General features: G+C 40.4%; 1 protein-coding gene across 1 annotated transcript in view; it reads left to right on the forward strand.

The window, feature by feature from the left end:
* The window catches only part of LOC111264033 (protein crumbs), a 42,970-nt gene that overhangs the window by 20,977 nt on the left and 1,469 nt on the right, over window positions 1-20,524 (forward strand). The window contains exons 2-10 of the mRNA XM_022839612.2: window positions 3,407-3,587; window positions 3,829-3,883; window positions 4,156-4,256; window positions 6,747-6,956; window positions 7,349-7,458; window positions 14,840-14,936; window positions 15,124-15,261; window positions 15,590-15,702; window positions 18,979-19,092. Of these exons, the coding sequence (XP_022695347.2) occupies window positions 3,407-3,587; window positions 3,829-3,883; window positions 4,156-4,256; window positions 6,747-6,956; window positions 7,349-7,458; window positions 14,840-14,936; window positions 15,124-15,261; window positions 15,590-15,702; window positions 18,979-19,092 (1,119 nt within the window). The remainder of the gene's footprint in view (window positions 1-3,406; window positions 3,588-3,828; window positions 3,884-4,155; window positions 4,257-6,746; window positions 6,957-7,348; window positions 7,459-14,839; window positions 14,937-15,123; window positions 15,262-15,589; window positions 15,703-18,978; window positions 19,093-20,524) is intronic.

Genomic DNA, 20,524 nt, shown 5'->3' on the forward strand with positions numbered 1-20,524 from the left:
GCCATTTCAATTGTGTTCTGTTACCTAATACCATCGTCTGCATGAGCTGATGAAGCTCTATGAAGCGCAGTATTAAGCGTACGGAGGATGCAAATCGGGAACTTCTACAGGGTTGTACCGTCCACATGAGCTTTTCAGTCTAAGCCAGTTGGATCCACATTCTCGGAACAGATCCCTAATCAGATGCCTTCGTAGGTTCGCGTTGTGCGAGATGATCGGCCTGTTCTGCCTGTTTTCTTGTATGGTCATGCTAAAGGAATTTTGCGTCAGCTCGGTAATTCCCGAACAGAAACGATTGTTCATCCATTGAGTCAAAGAGGCAGACAGAGCACACTTGCTAATCTACCAGACCCTAGTTCTATCCGAAATCAGAAGTCTGGGCCATTGCCCCATATCGATGCTAAGGCACGTTTTGTTTGTATACAGATTGCTTAGGGGGCATGTACATATTAGTTGATGCACACAGGCACAAATTTATTCAAAAAAGAAAAAGGTAAAGGAAAAACATATTATTTTTTAATTTGAGTGTGCACGATGAATCTTTCTTTACCGAATTAAAGGTACAGCAAATACTTTTACTGAGATATAAAAAATCATAAGTCATAAATTCGAGGACTAAATTCAATGGATAAGTGATTGAACGGCGTTTCAAAGAAAATGTAAGTTTTCTATGCGTCAACAATTGCGATGGTATAGGATCAGGTGTACCATTCGCATGCACTGTCCATATATGTCCGTTAGCATTTTTATGATATTCCTAGAATTTCTCTTCACCCACCTTTGTCGGGTACGAGTTTGTATCGTCTCCCTCCGCTTCATTCAAGCCTGTGGCTTAAGTCAAGTGCTCACTCAACAAGCTTTTTGCTGTCGCCGGACTTCCGAAGGATCACAAGTCAATCTGTAATCTCTACACGAATTCTTCGCTATAAAGACGTTTGCAAAGTATCGTTAACATGGATGTCTGGTTGTAAACATGCAACTTGTTAAATACTTCATGTCAGCAGCCCTGCTATAGCCTCAGTCGAAGCCGAGCTAAAACCATCAGCTTCAAGCAAGTTCCCCGAAACTTATCCGTAGTCTGAACTGTGACACATACTTGCGCTAAACATCTTCATCTTCCAATCTGCCAAAGCATTTCTGTTTTGGTAATACTGACTGTAGGGCGTATTTGTAAATAGTAGTTCATGTATGTGTATCTCTCCTTGCTGTTCAAAGGACCTATGCTGACGCTGTACTTTAGTGGCCATCTAAAATATTGCTTGTCTGAGGCTTGTCTTTTCACCTAAGCAAATCATTTCCTGTCGGACTGAAGTTCGGAGATCCTTGGAGCGTATCGGGTGTCGTGCGAAAAGCAGTGAGCATATAAGGGTTTCTATAAGGTATAATCTGGGTTTTTATCTCGCTTCTTTGACTCTAGTATTGTACGACACGAATTCTTGTTATCTAGTACGATAAGGAAGCTGGGTCTAAGTATCAAGTGCTTAAACGCTGGAAGAATTGGGAGTTACTTATTATCGTTACCTTCCGGAGCTATAAAACTTTGTCCAGTGAATCAACGGCTTACACACTTTTCTGTGCATCGACTCGTCTGGCGGTTTCTCGTAGATTAACTTGTACTTGACTCAGGTTATCCAAATGAAAAAAACGGATTTTGACCGAGCTCAGCGTAACGATAGAATACCGAAAAGTTCTACCGCTTTAGTGTGCAATATGCAGTCAAAGACTAATTAATAAAATATTCGTTGGTAACCGCATAAAACGTATATTTAGGGTTGCGCCTTTCTTTTGTACCTTATATGTACATATCCGTTCACAAATCTGCGAAGCGGTCGTCCTCAGAGGAAACGTTTTCCAGCTAGCTGTTTTAATGGCAATTATCAATTGACCAATATTCATTTTCATCGCATTTATGTAAGTTATAATGTTACGAAAAAGAGAAGTTTGGATAAAAACTTAATTCTAACGCCGTGTTTACGCAATAAACATGAGAAAATGTGACGATTTAGGTGAGAAACCAAGCGTAGACAGACACAGTTCGTTCTCGGGTCTTCGAGTATTCGAAAAGCGCGCGCACACAATTTTTTCACTCTTGAAATTGGTTCAACGGACGTGTAGACCTAATATCGTCTGATGACTATTAGGAATTAGGTGACTATTAGGTGAGCCGTCAAACGGAATCACCAACAATTATTCTAGCCTGAATAGTTTTCTATATTGCTACCGAATGGGTAGGTATTGCGCGTTGTGGTCAGCTTAGTCATTCTCTGGGCGAAACGTCGACCCGTTCGGCTAGTAGGCCGTAGCAACAATGTTCAAGAACGCGAGCTTCAAGCTGACGAGAGCGGTTAGAACATTTTGAAAAAAAAAGGATGCTTGACTGTATTTGACTCTGTGTGTGCAAGGAGTGAAAGGATAAATGAGGACGACTTCACTTTACCGTGGGAGTATTGCTGCTAGCTGATTTTCGCCTGTTCAATCCGATCGTTGAGCATCGGAGCGGAAGAGTGCATGCAACATCTTCACGAATTTCTGTGGGTGTTGGTGACGCATGGCCAGTCATAAATTGCTATACTAAAGTTTTTTTCTCTACAGAATATCACAAAAGCGAGAAAATGTTAGAATACCAAGATTACCAGACGCCGAAACAAATCAGAGTTAACTATGAGACTGCGATACGAAACGGAACAGAAGTTCTGTGCAGCTTCACACCGCTGTAAACTTGATTTCAAGATTCATTTTAAAGTTACGGGAGTCCTACACTTCGATATGGTGCCGTGACTCTATACGAAAAGTGGGGAAGCGAAGAGAGCTCCAAATAAACCTGCAAAGGTGCTCTTTACTTCAATTATTTTTGGCTCGATATCCCCAATGGCGGTGCTGGACCAAGCTTCCTTCTCTGCATGCTGACTATAATAATGTAGTTATGTAAATAAGAACCCTTATACGTGTTGAAGTAAATGCAGTTTCTTATGTTTTGAGCCAAGGGAAACATTCTTCATGGAAACACGTAAACTTATCAAAGCACTAAAGTGTAGATGAGCTGTTACGCTTGTGCATATATCTTGCCATTTGATTATTTTTAAGAGAAACACCTTGCTGTATATAAAATAAATATTTCTGTAATAGCTGACGGGTAGCTCTTTAAAATAATAAAACAGTAAGGTTCTATCGAGATCCATGTTCTGCTTACCTGCATGTCTACTGACAGTAACACTGTGCTATCTTAAGTATATTTGCTGCCAAAAAAATATAATTATATATTTTATTGCTTACTCTGTATCGGGTTATCGGGTTCATTGCTTTATTAAACAATGGTAACATAGGCAGTAATTATACGATAAACATTTCAAACTTCAAACAAAGATGACCTAATCAAGAAGCATATTTTTCTTGTTTGTTATCACAGATATGTACCTGATTAGAAATCGACTGGCGACCATTCTTCCAGAACTTCTGGGTTTCATTTGCACAGTATGGATGGTGGTTCAGGCCGCCCCCTCCGAGGTATTCCTCGATGGCCATGGTGCACTTACGCTCAACGCATCTATGACTATTTTTCAAAGGACTCGAACAACTCTCGCCTTCAGGTATTCCAGGACACCAAAAATAATATTCGTACTAAGAGATCGTTGACCATCAACGGCTAAGTGTACGATAAGGACAACAGTTTTTTTTTAATTATTTTCATCTTGAACTTATTTATAGTAGGAATAGTAGATCAGAGATAGCGAAGCTGTCTGTAGTTTGACACTGTTCTACCTTGGAGTTGACTTTGCCACGATGTCTCTTGACAGACTTTACTGATATGCTGCCTGAATGATATTCCAGGACGTGCCAAGGTGGAGGACGGCTTCTCCAACAGCGATGGGCCGGAGGTCAAGAGGTATAATACCAAATTTATAACCCAGATTTTATTTCAGAGCGATGCAAAGCGACTAAGACAAGTTAAATTATAGTTTTCCAAAGAAGTTACAGTATTTCACAACATGAAATGTGCTTCTTCCAAAAAAAGAGAACTGCCATGATCAATCCTCAAACTCTGCGTTTTAATGATATACTTTTTGACAACGGTATGGGTGTTTCATTGCGTAATTTCGCTGCTTATATCGATGATAAACGTTCATGATATCAGACGCAATGCCTGCCCATTTCCAGGTTACAATTGAAGTCTTGGAAAGCGGAGCAATTCAAATGAGTTGGAAAGTCCGAGGTCGACAGGAGACTGTGCACGTAGGGCTGAACGTTCTCGACAACAGGTACGTGCCACATTCATATGAATCATCGGCCATAAATCAGCTACAGTATTTCCCACTATCTAACTTATTAGGTTAATACTCAAAAAAGTTGAGTGAACTTTTAAGGTTTATGCATAATAATTTCACGCTTCTGCTATATTCAACAGAATTATTCGACTTCTGAAAAGTTTGTATCCAGTTGTAAGACAATTTTCGAGCTGGCAAAGATCACTACGGTAATTTTAAGTAAGCACCAGCACGACACACATTATCGGGCTGTAGCAACACGAAAGAGGACAACTGTATTTGTTGTTTATTATATGTCATTGTATTAATTTTTTACAAAATCAGCTATTTCCATTCAGTGCCCCACCCTTTCTGCTGTTTAAGGGTATGGTTTTTCGTGTTTGCAACAAGCGTAATGGGCACATCATTTTTTTTTTAGGAAACTTCAGACGCCACGTCAAACTGTACAGTTCGAATTATCACTCTGTTCTTTTAAATTTACGTGATCAGAAATAATCATGGTAAGAGAAATCGGTGCACACCGTATAAGCTAGAATTATTAATAGTATAGTATAGGAGATTTTTCACTGAAATGAAATCTTAACGAAGTTGGTAATACAAAAAGTATAGGTTAACAGATGCCCTGAAAGCCCCCCTAACGTTGCATAATTCGATTCGCGCTATTATTAACTCTATATAGAATATTTAAAACAAATCTGAGTATGAAGAACTCTTTTATTCAGATCTGATAGTTGTCCTACTTACTTCTTGGTCCTTTTGTCATATTTCGAACCTTTTGGTCGTTGTAAGAAACATTGCATTTGACCATTGTCGAGGTAGCCTCACTAAGAGATGGCGTCTCATTGTTAGGCGTGCGTGGTTAGTGAAGCTGAATGATTATCAATAGCAGTTACCGTGTTGCAATCTAAGTTATTACATTTTGCTAAACTTATTTCTGCTTATTCCGTAATATTGACGGTTTCAATGAAGCCCAAGCTGGACGATGGATTTTAGTTTGCTATTGCCACTTATTCCACTCGTTTCAGCAATGCTATAAGTTGTCTATAATATATAAAATCGTTGTGACAGGGGGGTTGCTCACCTGGAATAATAGCACTCTGGCCATTTTGAGAGATATCTCACAAAATTTTAGCTCCTTTGATTAGAAAACAAAAGTGTGCACACGTGGTAGTGGGTGTACACACGCCCCATGACCGTACTGTATACACATCCGTTTGTGTAAAGGTTGTTGGGCAATATAGTGAGTGCTAACTCTTAAGAAAATCCTAAATTTTTAGTTTCGAGCACCATTAGTAAATAACCTGGTTATGAAGGAATAGTTGGAAGAAAGTTGTTAAAGCTTCTTTTAAGGTTGTTGTACGTACGTGTGTTTTTTTTTTTCGTCGTTTACTAAAATTTAATGAACTGACCAATTAAAGGTACGTCGGCAGCGTTGGTTCGTAGTTGGTTGGCGCTGAATGAAATAGCAGTAGCAGTGAAATAACAATCACTTTCTACATTCGTTTAATAAGGTCTCAGAAGAAACAATAGAGGCAAGGACGTTCTAAATAGGACCTGTTTCTTCTTAATTAAAATCCATTATCGTATTCATATATAACCGCGCTTTATATGTGGTTGTCCAATATTATCACTGCCCTCGTCGGCATAAACAAAACCAGAAAGTCAGTTTATGCATCACGGCATCGTTTTCTCTCTCTCTCTCTCTCTCTCTAAGCCAGCTCATGCCACTAGGGGCGAGAAAGTTACGCAGCCATCCATTGTATTATACTCGCCAGAAATGGAATGGTTTCTTTAGGATAGCTGCTGAAGGTATCAGCAGTGACAGTACCAATACATTTAGCAACGTCGTCCTGACTAAGATGGCGATAGCCTTAAGGACGAAAATCGCATAAGATTGCTTCACTGATTCTTCTTTGATTCCTGTAGTTCGGTCTTCATTAATATAGTTAATTTTAGAGTTTGACGAGTTTCCAAGCCTCGAAGGTCCGTACTATATATACTGAAGTTATGTCACAAAGTTAGTAGCTTAATTGTAACATAAATTTGAATGTATTGTTTAAAACGTACCCGTACGACTTTTGCATGCACTTATATATCTGGTTGTAACTTCAAGAGTGAAATCATGGAATTTTCGACCTAACTTATGCATAGCAAATCCGAAAGAACTTCTAAGACGTTATCCAATTCTTAATACGTATTTTTTCGATTTTACATTTTTGTACTTTGGTTAAATTTTCTATAGATCATCTTAGAGTGGTTGCACAATGGCACAAGAAACGTCTTAATGCAAGTTAGTCCTAAAATAATAAACTGGAAACACCAATAAAAATGTTTGTAAAACGTCGTTCTGTTACAGCCTGTCAGGAGACAAATTAGAGGACAAATAACCAAAGCAATGCTGAGCGTAATCTAGGTAAAGTCCTTAAGTTAAAAAATTTTTAAGCACCACTATCATACGATTATTAAAATACTATGATGTTTCAGATGGCACGATGTAGATTTGCACCGACGATTGGGAGCTCTCGTACTTCATGTCGATAATACATCGCTTGTTCTGGCAACAACGGCAGCTGCTTCTATTGAATCGGGTAGATCTGGCGGTAACCTTCGGACATATCTTCTTCAAGAATCACTTCAGAGTAATCCTTCGAAAGCAGCGGAGTTGATTACAGTTATCGGAGATGAATTTACCGGGTTCGTTTTAAATTATAGTCGAGACTGAGTTGAAAGTATATACGACCATTAAACTCGTTGTACGTGCAATCGATTGCTACGTGTATTCATCTACCAACAAAACGGTGCTTGATCCTAATTAGCGCCTATACATGATGTGGATACAAAAGCTCTCTAGCGCTAAAATAGACGTCGTTAGGAGCACAAAATTAAGAACAAATCACAGACCGAATTTACGTTTCTAAATAAAGATCTACTGGTAAATTGACTGGTCCGGATTCGGACATTTACGCTGTAGTTTGTGACCTTTTTGCGCATATCAACACGGAACCGATTCCTATCAGCAACAAAACACTTAGATATAAAGTGAAGAGTTCGACGAATTACTAACCAATTTCATGATTTTCTATTAGGTGTATTGTTGAAGGTGCGGGGGTTGATTTGTCAACTATTTCGAAGGTGTCTGGAGACGTCAACTTGGGTACCAAATGCGCCCAGCAGTTCCTGGAGAGTGAAACCTGCCGTGAGTACTTAGCAACGCCCATTGATGTGTTTTATGCAGCGTGTTATAACCTCGGCTGCCGACAACAAATTAATTGTTTTGCACCATAGGGGCATCTATTGTTTCACGGGGCGATAATAGCAGTGATTACAAATATACGACTAGAACTTGCGCTGACCAGATATATTACCAGGCGATTGAGTGACATATATCCATTTTGAATTTGACTGATCTTGATTGATTTAATCAGGTGCGACCATGGCTATAACTGATGAATTTTACATTAAACACAGTTTTAAGTAATTCTAAAGCTAGTTACCAAGTGGACATAACAAACAACAGAAGAGCCACAACCCATAGTTTATCAAATTAGCTAACGTATAGATTAGTAACCGGCTGCTGTTCCGCTGTCTACTCGAGAAGATGAATGGACGTACAAAATAAAGGTGAAAATACATTGAAAACATCACATGGCCAAAGCTGGCCAATGCAACATAATGAAGGAACTCAAGTGATTAATATACGCACTATCCGATGGGCACCTATACGGCGTACTAGGAAAACTGCTATGGCAAAAACTAAAAAACGACGAGGAAGACAAGCATACGTTTACCAGCTGTTTACGTTGCGGCTGTTTTAGCATTGTCATCTCGTGGACTGTCCCCACACGGGACCCGCTCCGAAAAGACATGGCCGAAGGCCAAAAAAACGTGACCGAACCAAAGGACGACATCATAAAGGGACCGATATGAGGAGAAGGGCTAGTTTGCAGGCGCAACAAGCGACAGACAGTGGCCAAAACGATTCTGCTATTGGCTATTGCTGATGGTGCTTTTCCTATGTAAACCATAGAACTGGAGCTAGAAAGAAGAAGTAGAACAAAAAGCATATATATATATATATATATATATTAATCAAAAGGAGGAGGGGCCTTTGGATTTGGTATTCCACTACCGCAAGATGATTCGAGGCAAGCAACGTCGACTGCTTGCCAAGCTGGGGTTCCACCCGGACAATGCCAGTTGACGCCTTCGTGGAGCCCGCATCGCAGCACTTGGCTATCTTATGCCGTCCTACAGTGAGTTGTAACTCACGTACTTTCTGTTGTTTTTTTCTTTGGCTTTTTGTTTCTTCGGCTCGGGTTAAATTTACGGTCGTTATGGTTGTAGACGCACAAAACGACGTTTGAGCTTCCCCCTTTTGTCATTTCTATCAGAATAATAATCTTGGCCAAATTTTGTACATACAATCAAACTGACTACGACTATATATTCAAAGATTACAAGTTAAAATGGTCGGAAAGGGGATGCCACTTTTCAGAACGCGCTAGACGACTGTCTTGGTCGACGTTAATTCGAACAGCTGCAAAAAAATAGGCCTTTTCTTTCTTTGCACACCGTTTTGCTTGCAACCTACTCCCTCGTTCTGAACTTTATTACCGGCGGGCATGATGACATGGGGTAAATTCAATGTATCTTTCGAAAGCTTGACCCCAACCAGAATGCGCAGATAGAATTGGTGCTCAAGGGCCACCCAATAAACTAGAAGACAGAAGCAGAGATAACAACGCACCAAGGGCTATCATCATTTACTGCTGAGAGTACCGTCACTTGAGATGCTTTCTAAATTTAATCATATTCTCGGAAATCTTGATCAGGCCAATCTTGTTGCTTTCATCTGACTTATATGTGTCACGTACTAGTTATATATATATATATATATTCATGTTACGTATATTTGCATATATATATATATATATATATATATAGTAGGTGACGCCATGATTTTCTATCCAGTGTTAACAATATCGTTTAAAGTGATTGTCGTATCCATCGTGCACAAAGGAGAGGAAGTAACCGCGATATTGCAGTCTGCTGCTTTCGGTCTTGTGGCCGCCGTTCTCTATCCGTTGTCTACTTCAATGGAGTAAACAGCAGGCGGTCCGTAGGACACGATCGTGTCATAGCTGGGAAAAACAAATCGCACAGGCAAGAAAAGGGTCCAAACTACAATACGTCAGTAAAGCAGCCATGAGGCAGGATAAGAGCACTGAGAGCGATAATGAGAAAAATACCCGTGACGAACTTCTTAAAAGAGCGTCTCCCGTTAATCAGCGATCAGGTAAATCAATAGTTTCGGTAATGTGTAGATCAAACAAATAGATCCAACGCAATAAAAGAGTTCACATACAAGCTAAGGATCATTTATTTAAAATACGACACTGCAAAAGGATTATCTGTTGTGAACTAAGGTCTTCCTTTCTCACTGTTAACCATTACGAATTGCCGCCAATAATCGCTCCAACAAGCTGAGCATAATAAAAGAAAAAATTATACTTACTCTTGTAGAAGATATATATGTATGGCTGCTAAAACTCTGTCTTTTATCACATATATAATGTAAGTGGAAAGACATTGGCAGATTGATCGTCAAAAAGGAAACTTTTCTGTATAAAAACGGCAACTTCATTATGGCGAAAACCACTACATAATCTTTAAAATCTAAGTGAAGAGCTATTATCCACCGTGTTCACGCATTCGAAGTCCGCCGAGATAATAGAACCTCTTTTTTCACCAAAGTTGACGGTATACGTGCAGGTTTCGAAAAATCAGAGGACAATTTTTAATTTAGAAATTTTTAATTTAACAATTTAGAAACCTAACCAGAAGATACCCAATAGAGTTTAGATTTACCGGACTCGATCTTTAAAAAGCAATGTTAAAAAATAACGACCAGAACAGAAAATCTCCAAGTGAGTTGTCCCGAAAAACGAAGGTTAGTATTGTTGACGCCCTTTGGGTCTTTCGTGCCTAGTGGCCTTTTTGAGCCCTTGCACTTCTGGGATTCTGTCCTGCTACCAGCCCAAAATGTAATTCCACTAAATTCTCTCGTATCTAGCGTACATCTAGACCAAGACGACAACGAATTTACTTATCCCAATAACGTACGTCTACTATTAAATAGTTATATGCGAATAAAAAGGGAAAATTTTTGAAAATACGTGTGCTATTTTATTTTAAATCTGGAACTGAAGATGCAGTGACGATGATTAATGATTATATTGAATAAATATGGCTATCAGGAATGATACTACTTCTAGCATATGCAAATGAGTTCGTTGAATTATGCTTTTCTTTTTAAGAACACCCTGCACATCCCAATATATATATATATATATATATATATTGGTAACATTGCTTTTTTTCCAATGACAAAATGCCTTCGCTGGTGATCAGTAACTTCGCTTGATAATTAAATTGATGGTAATGACGATGGCGATGACAATGATCATAAAAACTGGCTAACGAGCTGCTACGTTAGCTAAACGAGTGTCTGTTCCGATGACAATAGGTCAGCGGGTCTCCTTGGCTTATTCAGCGGCCTAATTTGCCCCTGTTTATTCTGCAAGAATAAGCAGCAGCGGCGACGGACGTTGTAGCAGCAGGCGCCTACCATGCGTATGGAGTCACTGACTGCTTCGGTGGATGACGCCTTGCTGTTATATTGGATGGCAGATACTATGTCGCTTCATATCTTCTGGACGACAAAGCTATCCTATTGCTGATTACTGCTCGCATCGTGTTACCCTAAGTCTGCTTGCTTGCTTGCTTGTCTGCCTGTGCGCGTTCTTCCTCAGCTACTTCGTTGCCGTTAGCATAAACAAGCCAGTCGGCTGCCTATTCTCAGACACGGTCTCAAAGCCGCACGTATAGCTAGCTAAGTGGGTGAATTTAACGTAATGTCAGTGGCAAAGACGAAGAGCTTACCACAAGCGTCTTCACTGGTCTGCAAGAACAGCGTACATGTACATTCCGATACGGCCAGCAGTTGCGGTTAGTCTTGTTAGCCGTTCTATGAAACAAGATAGTTAGAAGTTTAAAATGAGAACTCTTCCGGTGTTTGAGCGTTGAAACGGAGTGACACTGCCACTATTAGGGAGGAAGTAGAAGTTATCAAGAAATTGTGTCCATCTCAGTGATTTCACCGCGTAAGCCGATGGGAAGAAAACTTCAATCTTTGAAGTCCTCAAGAGACGTAAATAATTAATTAGTTGAGCCGTGAACATATAGCTTCATTGAAGACTGCGACGGCATCGTTAAGTCTAGACGAACGCTATTAATATAATGCAACGCTGCAACTTCACTGCCCATTGGGAACGGTGACTCTACCGTACAACAAGTGCCCAACGCGCGTGCGTCCGTGTGCTAATAAATACCGATGAATAATAGTACCTGGATCTGTTTTGTATCCTTCAGACTTGCAACCGACATCGTCAAGTCAAACATTACCAAGTTTCACAAAAGTTACGAGATGACAGATACGTACGTATACTTATACAGGAATACCGGCAGCCGCGACTGGGCAGCGAGAATGAACGCAGTGCTAAACGGTTTGAGCGCTATTTCTTCAGTAAATCGCTAATTGACGTTCAGATGAAGCTCTGATTTCGTTTATTGGCAAAGGCAGCAGCGGCGGTGCCAGTAGCAATAGATCATTCCAATTTAAAGTTGCTAAGCAGAAAAAATAGAGCTTTGGAAGAATGTAAGGGAATATATAACATTAACGGTACCTATCAACATAAATGGATCTTGCACTTTAGTACAACTAAGCATTTTCGTAAGAATAACTACGTAGTTTTTATTTTTGCATTTGTATTTTCGTTCGCTCTCTATCCATTGTATCACAATAATGTATGTATTTGGGTCATTTGCTACTTATTACGAGAGGTCACCAGGTGACGGGACGAATCAATGGTGTTTTTTTAATCCGATATGAAAGAAGAATGTCTGATCGCATCACGGTTTGTATTGGTGCTGCTGCTGCTGCTGCTGCTGCTTTTTTTTTGAAGGCATCGCCGGTGCCGTCTATCTCATCTCGAATATTCGGCTTTTTCCCTGTACGAGCTCTCACGAGCGAAACGAGGATGTTCACGTTTTTTAGGATGCGTCCTATGTTTTCGGTGGCCGCGACGATTTACTATCAAGAAACATCGTTTCATAGATTGTGTTCGAACCACCCAATAGACTGGTACTACTCGAGTATTAATTATAATGTTTGTTTATGTATAACGTATTGAAAAGTAAACTTACGAAAGCATTCTACGAGCAAATATGTACTAGATAGAGCTATCCGTGCACGAAAAACGACGCTGTCATTATTTTGAACTATAATTATATTGGAACTCGATCTTGTAGCCAGTATACAAGCAGTTAACCTATGGCGAACAGAAATCCAGCTTGTACATACGATACTATAAATAGCGAGCGTAGTGCTTGCAGATAGTACACGGTGCACCAACTAGCTCATGAAGAAAAGAAAAAAATTTTTAAATCACTTAAGAATCCTTAGTTCAGTAGCATATTGCTCCCTTCATCAATGCTAGCAACACGACATTTATACATAAAAACTATTCATATACGACATAAACGCAGTATATATTGCTTGAATTTGCTTTTTTTTTTTTTTTTTTTCTGCGTCACAGAGCAGCACCCTAATCTTTGCGCAGGGTATTAAATAAATCACGAGCAGTGACCGTACGACGCACGATAGCGGTGACTGTTTTTTTGTTTTTTTCTTTGTTATTCTTACAGTTGTTATAACCGTTATTAAAACTAAAAGTGACTGTCGTACGCCAACAGACAGACAGACAGACAGAGTTATCGTGACAACCCAGGTGGTGCTGAGTATACGATATAGTCAACTTGCTTTTAGTAGCATCACGCTGAGATAGTGCCAGGCAAAAAGCGTTTAATGAAAGCTGATAATGAATGAATGAATGAATGGGTAAACAATGATAAATCTTCATTCTTCATCATGCGTCTTCGTACGCGGAAAGGTCATGGCATGCTTTCATTTTCTTTTACAATATATTCATCTTTTTATTTCTCCTCATAGACGATTTGTATCGTAGCGGGTTCAGTCTCTGCTCCTGAATGCCGCACAGATCCTAATTGCCGCTTGTTAATTACGATCGATTGCGTTTGTTCCTAGAAGACGTGACTCACTGGAGAATCAGTGGAAATATAAATCATTTAGCTCGCATTTATTTAAGATAGATGAATGAAATTACGTTACCCGCCAACCGACCCTTCTGCGCCTTCATGTTTTTCCCTTCTCAGAGTCTTTTAGACTGAGCTAATAATAAGATTTGCCTCAACGGATGCGTCTTCAAGTGAAGTCTATTCTTTCGTGCTATACGGATTGGCAAATATACTACCTCAGCTTGGTAATGATGTAAATTGCTTTCGCGGAGTACAGAACAACTAAATTTAGCCGAAACTGACTGAAAGACCATCTTATTGATCATAGAAAAAAAAACGGGCATTTTTAAATTGCAGAATAGAAAAGGTATCATAATCTGCTTCGAAGAAATAGTAAAATATATCTCAACAACGAGAAATTACGGTTGTAACAGTAACAATGGTGGGGCAGAATTTGTAGCAAGAAGAAAACAAGAGACAATTCTCTAGTGACATACGACATAATGATATATGATGCTGATAGAAATACGTGACGACAAAAAATAACGTCTCGAGTTTTGTCCTTCATGATGTTATAGTTCCTTGTTCTCCTCTGGAAACGATATAATGAAATAGATCACGCACCAAAGGCAGCAACAGCTGGTGCAAAAAGAACCACTGCTATCCGTTATAACGGTAGATCTCTTCGTAATAGCGGTCTAGCGGCAGGTATTTCCTAGAATAAAGGAAAGGAGGGGTCGCAGCGAATACTTAAAATAATTGCGAACAAACAAAACGAAAAAGCTGGATAAATATAAACACTGATGATGCAATGTTACTCGGAGATTGTCTTTTTTTTTTTTTTTCTTTCTAAGCCCGATAAGTCTAAGTAGATAAACGGTGAAACTTTACACAGTCACTCGATGTAAGTGTTTGTCTTTGTGTAGATGTGTACTATACGTTATGCTCATTCTAATAATAGACACATGTACACACACAAACACAAACTGACCAAGTAAAAACAAAGACAAATTAATACCAATTCAACTTTTCTATTAATCATCAACTAAGCTGTTTGACAATTATTATTTTCAAGACTATGCAGCTCCATTCATGATTGGCCATACGTTATAAACGTAACTCCTTCAATGATGTACTATTTTGCACATTTGGAAGCTTCCTCATGTGGTTTTGTGTAATTTCTCTCTCTAGTTAGGTAATCAGCTAGCAAGTCAATAAAAGTCAAACTCACTGTCGCTGCGCATAGCGGCTCGGTCTGCTCTCTGTAAACCTAACCTCAAATATTTGCCTGGCGGTTTTGCCTAAGTAGATTAGACTTGATAGGTTGAGGAAGCAGCAATGAGATGGTATATTCTATATTTTCCGCCTACAATACAACCTATGCAAATGAAAAAAAAAAAAGATTCTGTTTTACATTACAGTGGGGTATGGCATCGAACCGTGCTTTTCATTTATCTGCGAAAACGGAGGCACCTGCAGAGCAGCTGGCGATGAAGCCAAATGTCTCTGTCCCAGGCGGTAAGTACAGTGTTATACGACCTTGTATTCACGTCTAGGGGGTACGTAATATGCTGAAATATCTGTCAGACTAACCGCGAACCCCGCAAGCCATAATATATTAGTGTCACTGAGTGGGAGAGGGGCATAGGATCAGACGTATTGCATTTACTGTAGCATTAAGGCAACATTGTCATTCATTTAACAGGTACACTGGGGCCCGTTGCGAGGTCGATCAAGGATTACAATGCAGGCCTGAATTCTGCCTAAACCACGGCACATGTCAAGAGAGTTCCGACGGAGATATTATGTATTGCTCGTGCAAAGCTGGCTTCTATGGCAAAAGGTAGATTCGACTAACCATTGCTATATGATCAAATGAGCACTCGATGGCTGAAAGGCCGGGTCGGATTATTGTTTCAATGTGACATATCACACCTATAGGCATCTATTGTGCACGCAAACTGCATGTATCGTACGGGCTGTTTATTACGAACATGGCGTGCCATAAACAGCATTTTAAAATTTTATAATACTAAGAGCAGAGTCTGTGTCTGGCCGATATGAACTCTGAGGTTCAGTATAGAACAAATGAGGCCTAATTTTAGATTGTAAAGTAAGAAAAACGAAGGTACCACACAGGCTAGACTAGACCCTGTTTCGATATATTTCAGATGCGAAAAACCGGCAGGCCCGTCCCGTCATTGTGCCAGTGCACCATGCGCCAACGGAGGACGTTGCCATGCTTCGGAAGATAACGAAAGTTACGAATGCACCTGTCAACCAGGTAACTTTCACTTCTTCTCGTTTTTAACACCGTATTCTTCTCTTGTCAAAAAAAGACGACGACGCTTGAGTCAAATAGCTTTGAACCAGATGTAGGGATTCGATCGTTTCTATCATAAACACCTTGATCCCTGTGAAGTTTCATTTCGTGTCCTGTTGAGGCAGTTATCATCATACGGCGTGTTATATGTTTGCGTTTCCTCTGTAAGGACTGATTTCTTAGTACGGTAAACAAACGGAGCTATAATCTGATACGAAGTTGGCGTTTTTCGTGAAACGGTTATACAACTACCAGTTCGGGGTACGAATAAGGAAATTATCGAAACGGAGCGGCGTTCCGGCACACAGCCTGTGTATAGTTTTAATGCATAATATTGGTAATAGTGATTTAATAACATACGACTATAACACTCACCGGACCAAACCACCTCTACACGAGGAAAAGGATATCTATGTTGTCTGATATCTTCCTGATGTCGGCATCTCGACTGTGCTGGTGAGCACATATATCTCTTATTCAATCCAGCTATTGGGTAGTCGATTTTGATCACGAGAACAGCTAATGGTGGTACTTCATGGTGTACCATGCACTGGGTATAATCGAATCTCATAAGCGTATTTAATCCAATCAAAATTTTAGGCTTTCGTGATTGTTTTCGTTCTTTACGCTACCGAGAGAATTATCACAGGACCACAATAAGCGCCAGACACCGCAGATGAATAGTAATTTTTGCCGTAACTATTTAATGGCTTCCTCGGCAGCCTTACATGGCGGTCCGTCTAATAACAAACACAGCTAGCACTGCCCTTGTCGCTGATATCATATAAGCCAGATAAAATATAGAGATACTGCTGCTGATCGACAAAGCTGCAAGTGTCAAACGGTTTGGCGGTGTATCAACGGAGTATAATGCGTAGCAATTTCACCGGAAGGCTGCTTAACGTGGTCGTTAAGCAGCCTTCCGGTGAAATTCCGCCGGTAGTAAACACAAAAAATTGATAGTTTCGGTTTGCTCGAGCGTCAACGCCAGTAATGATGAACCAGATGATATCTGTGGTAACTCGAATTCTGCCGTGCGTTGACCCATACAAGCTTCAAACGCATTTGTTTGAAACGGGTATCTAAGAACGATTTAGAAATATTGTTTAGGAGACAGGTGACATAACGTCTCTCGTCGATGAAGGTTCTAATAATGTAGTCGCATACAGTCGTGCATACTACTAAACTCGGTAACACCCTTTCGCGACCGGTCTTCGTCACCAATGTCATGTTGAGTTCTTTCGGGCATCCATCAGCCTTGTTCACTGCGCAGTAGGTGAATTCGGGAGCTTCACGGATTGCCGTTTCAATTAAATTGATGTCATTCGGAAAAAGAAAAGGAAAAAGGAGCGAAAAACAGAGAAGATGAAAGTGATCGGCGTAATGGAATTCTAGATCTAATAGGTTATACAGTGATATGGTTATGGAGTGGGCGGTGAACGCGTGACCGAGGCAAAATTGCCAGTGATAAAGCCACTAACTACCTTTTTAATGAAGCCGCCACTGAATGATTCGAAATTCAACGTCAGACCTGTTCCGGCGAATTTATTTAATAAGTAAATTATTAAGTAGATTATTTTATTGCAATGAAATTCGTGATTATTTGACAGTGAGAGGATTTTGTTTGTTTTCAACTTGCACTACTACATTCGCTTGGCTACTAGCCTGCGTCTGAGTCGAAGTGACATGGATAAAACCCTTTCTGTATAATATTAAACAGAAGTCAAATAAGGAAAAGGAGAGAGATGGCGACAAGAAGACGCCACCAATTGACCAACCTAGTAATTTTATGTATTTGCTTGCGTATATGTATGTCTGTGTGTATCGGTCTGACTCTGTTTCGCATTGGCGTCGTATGTGTGTGTATGTCTTGACGGACGCCGAAGAGTGGTTTGTTCGGGGATTGCAATCCTTGTGCAGGACTGCAGGCGGCGCTTTGGTGAATAGTTCCTTTCTCCCCGCTTCTGTCAAAAGCAACGTATAGACACGCACGCACGCACAAAGACGGACCTGACTCGGGCACCGTCACGCACAGCGTTAGTAAGCCTGACTGCTACGTATTAGCTTCCCATTGATGTTGCCCCCAGCACCTGTTAGTTAGGAGGTGATTGCCTGTTCTGAGGTGCATGTCGGAGTTTCGATGGGCGCAGTCGAATTCTCATTCCGCGTCATTACACGCAAGTTAACTCGCGGTATACTCGAGCTCCAATTGAAGTCCGATTTGCCTATAAAATATAATGAAAGGGTTTAGTGCACTGGCAAGCAGATAAAGATAATTTAGTACGTCGTCGAATAGCACTGTAGAAGAAAACCTACCAGTCTACTATAATATGTATGATTTTCGGAAAGAAGAAAGTTATATGTACGAAATAATATAACGGACTGAAGTGAAGATAATCACCGGGGCGATTTTAGACATAACCTCTCAGGGTAGTAATTGCCGAGTTGTTGTAGTGTACGTGTGTCCTGAAGTCATGGTAGCCGTGGGCTCATTTAGCCTTTTTTGACTTATTTGCGTCTCAGACAAATCCGTCTGGGGCTGTCAGTTTGGCATTCTGGGACGAAATAATAGAAAGACATTACATAAACACAACACTGCTGCAACGTTCCTGCGAGGGGCAATTCCATGTTGTCGTTCTACTACTATTGTTGCGGCCTTTTGTAGGAGTCGTCGTCGTCGTCGTCGTCTCCTAACTCACCGTCTCAGTCAACGAAGTCCGTTATTGTTGTTGAATTATTATTACCATTATTATTACTAGAAAAGATAAAACGAGACATCGCGGCTGTGAGGTTTCGTCTCGCTAAGCGATTCCGCATTGTTGCCAGTCGTATCGATCACCTCGGATGGTGGGGTGAGTTAAAAACTAGATATGCGCATAGATGATGAGGGTTACATTGAGTCGGATGATACGATCGAGCCTTATGGAAGGACCACAAGAAGGAAATTACGGCGTGAAGGCGAGGTTGCGGCTGATTAGTCAAGGTGAACCAAAGTACGTATTGCTCTTCCAGAGCAAGCGAAACATGAAATCAGCTGAAACACGGGGTATCGTCTGTGAGGGGTAGAATGTCACATCTTGATCTAGTTGAAGTCACGTTGACTCATAATTGGTAAATTTTGAGAATTCACCTGTACGTAACACTGAGCAGCGTTAGCGTATTATTCTTCAAATTGCTCAAAGAAATGCAACTGAAAAAGCGAGTGTATTAACCAATTCTGCCTTCGTTCTGTTTCAGGCTTCACTGGAAAGAACTGCGAGACAAAAGTCAATAACTGCGGTAGCGCTCCTTGCCGAAATAACGGTTCATGTGTCGATGCTCCCCTGGGTTACACATGCCACTGTCTAAAAGGTCAGAAAGTACCAGTTCTCAATACTGATCTTCTACCGATAAAGATATCGAAATAAGATTGGTACTACTGCTTTGTTCTTTATATGGGATCGGTAAAGTTTAGCGGGTTGGGCTGTAGTAGAATGAGCGCACTGTTGATATATTGGCTAGGATCGGGTAAGTTGAGCCTCCGATTAATTCGCATAGAGGTTCAGTCTTTCACCGACACGTTTATTTGACTTGTACTAACAAGCAAATAACGTTGTGTTGCTATGTAAATGACATATATCCGAATATGCAGATAAATGGACGCAACTGAGATACTGGCACCGTTTTTTAAAGGTGCCAATATGGCTCTCTTTCCCTAATGTAATGCCATGTTGAAAGGGAGAGCATTTATGTATGTTTCAAAATACATGGTATTGTAGTTGCATAAACTTGGTGAAGGCACTTTAGAGCCTGACCACCTTCGTATCGTGCGCAACACCAACGCCCGTCCATACTTTTAGGTAGATGCTCGTACAGATGCTGATTAGAAACGCGACATCGTAGCTACTTTCATGTGGCACCTACAGTTGTTTAAAGTAACTGTATTGTGGTCTCTTGTCGGGCCTGGCGACAGCATGCGGTTATCAAGTACGGTTGGTGCCATCGTCAAGAATAACCGTACGGGTGTGCGGTAAAAGATGCAGCTTCGCACCTCGAAAAATGCCGAAGCGCATTTTTCGATAAACCGAAAGCAGTTTCTGTTATCATTATTCGTCAAACGTTTCCTATTTAGAAGATTGAGTGCTTGTCTTCGATACATTTCTTCCCTTTCGGTACTCGCCTTCGATAATCCTAGACAAAAAAGCTTGGCTTGTTTTTTCACGTAGATTATGTTGGACTGCAGACACCTCGCCTTACTCACATAGAATAATGGCAATAGATCTTTGAGCGGTTTCCGTTGAGTCGAAATTATTATTGTCGCAAGTTTGAATAGTGGTCTTCAGCAACTACTCAGTCACTGAGTAGATATGGTGCGGTGTTTTACAGCATAGAGGAAGTGTTTCTGCTTGTTGCGCTTAGAGGAATGGGTTTATTTACTCGTGGGACGCATTTCTTCAATACTAGTCAAGTTTGTTCTGTGACTAAATAACGACTATGTAGCTCATACTGTCCAGAGTCTTACATTGTGTAAACGTGGGATTTCAAACGTCCATCAGCCCATGAGCTTCGAGTTACATACTTTATCAAATACTGAAGAAGGCCATTAGCAGCAGGACACGATTTCGTACTATCTACATCCTATGATCCACAAGCATCACACGTTGTTACTGCAAGTCCCTTATTGGTGAAGTACGACAGAATAGCACTACTATCAGCTATACGTTAATGTATAGCCCTATGATGCGCCTCACATTTAGCCAGCTTGAAAAAAGCTAATGTAGCTTCTCTCGTGATTTTGTAAACA

Source organism: Varroa jacobsoni, unplaced genomic scaffold, assembly GCF_002532875.2.
Source record: "Varroa jacobsoni isolate VJ856 unplaced genomic scaffold, vjacob_1.0 scaffold_814, whole genome shotgun sequence".
In the NCBI taxonomy this organism is placed as follows: Eukaryota; Metazoa; Arthropoda; class Arachnida; order Mesostigmata; family Varroidae; genus Varroa; species Varroa jacobsoni.